This window comes from Hordeum vulgare, chromosome 1H (genome assembly GCF_904849725.1).
Source record: "Hordeum vulgare subsp. vulgare chromosome 1H, MorexV3_pseudomolecules_assembly, whole genome shotgun sequence".
Lineage (NCBI taxonomy): Eukaryota > Viridiplantae > Streptophyta > Magnoliopsida > Poales > Poaceae > Hordeum > Hordeum vulgare.
Genome location: NC_058518.1, coordinates 32,076,221 through 32,082,669, shown reverse-complemented (window position 1 = coordinate 32,082,669; position 6,449 = coordinate 32,076,221). Strand labels below are relative to the sequence as shown.

The following is a 6,449-nucleotide window of genomic DNA, read 5'->3' as shown; positions in this document are numbered from 1 at the left end:
GAAAATTTATGACGAAATCAAAACGTCATGGCTGAAATCAGCCCAACCCATTTCAATTGATCACATGGGCTGGTTTTATTTTTTTGGGCTTTTTCTTTTGGGCTTCTTTTTGGGCCTTAGCCTATTTACAGCCACTTTAGTATTTTTTCGAATTTGCTTTATCAATATAATTTGGGCCCTGGCCTTTTAGTGCCCAAATGCATTTGGTTCAGTTTCAGTTTTGGCCTTTTCTCATTTTTGAATTCAACAACTTTTTGTTCCAGAACTTGGTTTCATTTCTATTTGTTGGTCCTTCTCAACCCAATTATTCGTCCAGTATTAAATCCAACACTATTTTATATTCAAATCAAGAGATCTCCAAATCGAATTAAAATTATCCATCATATAACATCACATAATACATCTCCCGGGTTTACATAATACAATAACTCATCTCATGAATACATTTCCTTACACATGAATATAGCAAGAACGGACAGAATTGCACAATAGAACAATGGCACATCTGCTACTATCCCAATGGTACAATGGACTTCATTCCACTCTCCTATGAAACATGGTCGAGATGCGACAACTTGTCATCCTAGAAGAACATTACACTGCACATGAATCAATCAAAAGGAAATAAATATAAAAAATATTAGAAATAAAAAAGATTTGTGTTCATCCTGAAGATGATGTTAAAAGAAATGCAAACGAAAGAGGGAGTAAATCACATGAATATTTTGACACTATGCACAACAAGTATTTAGGAACAGAGAGAGTAAATCATTATAAAGCATAACATTGCATGAAAAACAGAAGCAGAAATTGTTGTTGACCAATTAGGCACAGAAGTAATCATACTTTAGGATTAAAAAGTGTGTGAAGATGACAAGCAACAGTCTGCTTACAAATATAGTGACAGTTAAAAGGCTATGCATATGTCCATGTCAAGGAGAGGCCTAGAAAAACTCTTGCTTTTGCTCAAGGCATGCAACCATACCACTAGTTATAGTCCGAAAGCGTTCTTGGCCAGCAGTATCCCAGATCTGCAACTTAATCCGCTTGCCATCCAACTCAACAGTCCTCATCTTGAAGTCAATGCTGTTTCAAGAAACCCACGATCATTTTTCATAACTTTCCACAAGCATTCCAATGCAGAATGATAATTCCCAACCAGATATTTTGTGACTTGTACAGTACATACCCAATAGTGGTGATGAAGCTAGTGGTGAAGGAGCCATCTGAGAACCGTAGGAGCAGACAACTTTTTCCAACACCTACATAGGTAAATAAAATTTGTGAGCGATTGCTAATGGAGCACGATACAAAGCTACAGCCCACGCCACAAAACCCTAATGCTGGAATCCAGAAGTATATCAACTAGGAATACTCAGAGAAGATGAGCCAAAGCAAGATATAATTAGATAAACCATGAAGGATTCCCTAGGCACGAAATCAGAGAAATTATGTGTAAAGCTATGCGTCAGTTACCAGTTCCACATCAATCAATATGAAAACAAGAAGAGCATACGTAACCAGAACATACATGTACGGTAAAGGGACAGAAACAGGGGCAAAGCTAGTGGTTTGCTTCGTCCTGATTCAGTTACTTATACAGTTAAGAGGGAAGAGACATGCAATTCGTTATTTTACTTATATTTCATACTAACCATGCAATTTTGTTAGAACCAGGGCAAGGCCGTTACATGAACAAGAGCTTCTTCCTCACTCCATATGTACCTAACTACATCATCGCTTGCATCAGTTAGTTCTGTGATTACAAACATAGCTACTATTGCTTGTACATTTGAGAGCAGGAACAAGCTAATCTTCTCACAAGTGTTTCTTTTGCACTTGTAATAATCAGTTAATTGTTTTTCTTACTATAATCTAGTACTATACCATGATTTACCTCTTGCACTTGCACTTTATAGGATAGAGCATATGTGAGCCAAGTGACATCACCAAGACCATTCCTAGAGCAAGCAACTTTTGTGCTTGATGCTATGGAATCAATTCCTCAAAGGACAAGAATGACCACAACAACCAACAGAGGAAGGGTGAGAGCCAAAATAAAATCAAGAACTACAAGTGAGCAAACACATTCAGATGAGGCTGGTTTGAGTGCACAAGCAGGAAGACAAAACAAAAGAAAAAAAACAACAAGTAGTGCTGCAAGTGGATTTGGCACATGACGATTTGGAAATGGAGCAATTGTGGGAGGAGCTTGGGATGGAGCAGGCATAGGAGGAGATTGGAAAGAAGCAGACATAGGAGGAGCTTGGACTGGATCTCACACTGACCCATCTCAAATATCCATTGTACAGACTTATGTTTGGAGATGATGGAGCTACGCACATGATCCCACAACATAGTGCCAGGGATGAAATACCAGTTTCACAAAATACACCTCCAGGAGATCAGTGCCAGAGTGCTCGAAGTTCTTAAATTAAAGTCAAACTCTATTGCACTATCAATGTGATAGATGTGTGCATGGTAACACAGCTATATGCTGTGCAAAACATGGTTCTAAGACAAATACACCTTTTTACACTCTTCCAGCATATTTAAGTTTGATATGTACTCCCTCCGTCCCAAAATTATTGTCTTAGATTTGTCTAGATATAAATGTATCTAGCCACGTTTTAGTATTTAGATACATCCTTTTCTAGACAAACCTAAGACCAAAATTTTGGGACGGAGGGAGTAGTAAACAGACATCCTCCATGAAAAATGATATCACCAGTACATGGTGGATGGTGCAATTCAACAACATTTTTTTATGACTGCATCCACAGCATACAACGGAGTAATTAAATTTACTGATTTAAATACTGTAAACTACTATAAATAATCATCATTGTGCACCTATGTGTGAAGCTTACACTCTGGCAAACAGAATCCATTCAAAAACAAGCATATGCCCACATCTTACTTCTTTGTGAATGCATAGAAGGTAAAGAAATAGACCATCAGGGTGATAGAACTTGGCCAATCTCCTGTACACGACCTTTATGGTCTCATTGTCGGTATCCCTTTCCAGCTCTACAAACCACAAGAACACACATTAGTTTCACAGAGAAAATTCTAAGACCATCCTAGCCATCTCACAAGGGCACATTATAGTGCTACCACAATGAGAAACACACACAATTTTGGACCAAACTATACAGAACCACCACAGCAGCAAGCTTCTGGAACAATCAAATCTAGCAACAAATTCCCAAAAATTGAACAATCGAGGCCCAGTAATACCAAAGGATTTGGCAAGTGAATTGATCATCAGCATCGCATATATATATAAAAAAGCATAAAAACAGAGATACCCATCATAATTGCAAATCCATGCGCTTCTCTCACAAGTATCATAGGTCGTGGCTTCATCGTACCAAGCGTCTCGTACGGGGACTTCTCGGAATCCCAGCTCGCCGCGCGCGTGGCCGCCCTCCTCCGCACGTCCCCGGCCGCCCTCAACAGCACAAATTGCAAAATCAAAGGTGATAAGGATACGTCATATTACTCGGAATTAAGGCCTTTTGCTCTGTTTCACGGGGTCAAAAATTTACTGTTACCTTGTAAAGTTAAGCTGAACCATCTTATATATAGGAACAAAAAAAAAGGTTCGTTCTAGTGAATGTAGAATCTGACCATTCTACAAGACTAGGCCAGGCATTTGTAATGTGAATGCACTGGTGATACATGTATTTGTCCGTTGTTGACACGGTCATTTTCGGCTTCATGTATCTAGTTATAATTTGCTGTTGTAGTTGGTGAGACGAACTTGTCGATGCTCAGCCCAAGTTTTCTATGCATATGCCCCGTTTGGAAGCAAACCAAATCAAGTAAATAAGCTCAACAGAGAGCTCCAAATGTGCTTATGAAGGGAAAATAAATGAGGGTGGCCAATAATATCTACAATGCATAACAAATTGCAGCCAGGAGACAAGAGGAGGAGGGCTAAGCTAAATAGCTAATCAGGCCCAACACTAGTAGAGTATTATTTGCGTTTGGACTACTAGTACCAACAAGATTTTGTGGGTGCACAAGGCCGTTACTGATGTATAGTATACTGTAACACTTAAAGTGGGCATGCCATGCCACAGTTGGGGAATACTAATACTAATAAAGAATGGACAAATATCCTCATCTTTTTTGCACATAAAAGAGGACATTAGAGTGGAGATGATCGCTGGCTTCTACTGCTAGTATAATACAGTACTAATAACAAGCCTTGTTTGTTTTCTTTCCCTTCCTTTCCTAAACAGATGGACAAGTCTCAAATTCTGGAAAAGTCTCAGGAAGTGGGAATAGCATATTTTGTTGGTTCCATCATGTGAATATAAATTGCTACAACAGCAGTCCACACTCTTAATTCCTAATGTATATAACTGCACACTGTAAATTCAATACTACTACAGTTTATCAGGCATGTAACTATACATGGTAAAGATTGGTCTTGTACAGGTAGCACTGACAGTGAATATACTTGTCGCAGTGCAGCTCTGGTGCCCTGCCTGGTTGAAGGTCAAGGGCACCAGGTTCGCAGGCTTCTGATGGAGCAAGTTGGGCACGACGATGGGTTATCGGGACACTGAGGCCTTGCAAGTTCCAGGCGCCATGTACTCCATCCTCCACTCTTCTCGTAGCTCCGCAGAATCACGGCACCATTGCCTGATGAGTGTAATTCAAGTCACAATCAAAACTAAATTATACACTGACCAAAGCACAAACAACTCAAAATTTTGTGCTTGAGAAGCTGTCCGCCAGTTAATCGGGGAGCTCAAACGGGGTTGATCGACACAGACGTGCAGCGGGCAATCTGTCGAACACCCGGCGTGCAGGTGCAGGAACAGGGGGAGAAGGGCCGACTGACCTGCAGACGAGGGAGCAACTGAGGAGGTCGACGCAGTCCGGCTGCGAGAAGACACGGGAGATCACGTCCGCCGGCGCCCGCAGCGCGGCCGGCGTGGCGCTGAGGAGGTCGACGCAGCGCGGCCGCGCGGGCCGAAGGCGACGCTCTCGGGGCCCTGCACCTCGCCGCGGAACCGGATCTCCGCGTCGCGCAGCTCGCCCCCGTCCGCGTGCGGGGGCATCTCTGCCGCATCCGGGAGGTCCACTGCGTGCGCCTCGAAGCTCGGGAAGTCCACCATGGAGCCCAGCCGCAGCGGGTCCGTCGCGCAGATCGGATCGGAGGGAGGCGGGGCGTTGGGTGGGTGGGTGAGAGGTGAGAGGAGGGAGCGCGTGGGGCTGGGTGTCAGTGGGAGAGAGGGAACGAGGGGGGGCTGGGTGCCGGTCGATCTGGGGAGGGAGAGGCCGAGGGGTAGGTGGGGCGAGCGGGTGCGCTGTGTGGGATGGGTGGCGGCGGCCAGGGGAGTGGGGAGGGTGAATGGGTCGGCTAGGGTTAGCCCCGTAGAGGGCTTTATACCCGAGGGTGGTTATGGGCCGAGGCGGTTGATGGCCAGCTCGGCCACTTGGGCCGGTTGGGCCAGGGGGTCTTTTTCTTTTTCTTTTTTTAAATACTTTTTTTCTATTATTCTTTTATTAGTTATCATTATTATTATTTCTTTTATTATTTATGTTTTAAATATATAGAATTTTAACCAATTTTAAAATGTTCGATTTATAATTATAATCTATTAGGGAATTTTCATATCACCCCCGATATCTTAATCTTCGCATTCGATAATTATTCCCGTTTTGTTTTATTTTTAAATATCAAATTCAAAATTTTCGGAATAGCCTTCAGATTCTCATGAATAATGTGGACTTGATCTTCGGCATGTTGGATAATATCCGGCATCATTACCTCTCTGAGATTTGGGAGAACCACTCAAAAAGTCCATTTTAACATGGTCCCATTTCCTTCACCTTTCCGGGTGAATAGACAATGGTGTGTCGTGAGCTTCTTTCATCACCTTTCCGGTCATCCTGAGATTTTCCTTTTAATTTGGGACGAATAGGCGACCCTTGAAATAACAAACTCGTAATACGGCAATTATTTTTAAAAAGTATTCTCAAAAATGAGCTATCATGTGTGAAGATTCATGGCTTTCAAGCCAAATGATCAATCTTGTGGCCACATCCATGGCATAGTTTGTTCAAAAGATCTAATATTGTGCACAAGGGTGCATATTGGAATGGCAAACAATGTTGCTTAAGGAAGTTTTCATTTTTCTTGTATGAAAAAATCATTTTTCATTTTTCAAGTGCCCAGAATGAGTTTTTTTGTGAATGACCTACCATATATTTGTAGCAAAATTGGACCAAATCATTTTTCTAACATACTAGGACATATTTAATGTACAATTGACCAAATGGTTGGGTGTTAAAGTCTTTTATCGACCTCTCGTAAAAAAGACAAATTTTCGTTGAATCAGTTGAAAGCATGTCAAATTTGAACTGCAGCTACATTATAGTTTTCTCTATATTTTTCCTAAAAACAATTTCTAGGTAAATAAGTATCT

General features: G+C 41.7%; 1 protein-coding gene across 1 annotated transcript; it reads right to left on the bottom strand.

Annotated features, from left to right (window-relative positions):
• Nucleotides 1-4,510: 4,510 nt before the first annotated feature.
• Nucleotides 4,511-5,135, bottom strand: LOC123396112. Its single transcript, XM_045091159.1, is given in 5 exon segments — nt 4,511-4,572; nt 4,575-4,601; nt 4,604-4,656; nt 4,859-4,957; nt 5,032-5,135. Coding segments are annotated over 5 exon segments (345 nt in total).
• Nucleotides 5,136-6,449: the final 1,314 nt, after the last annotated feature.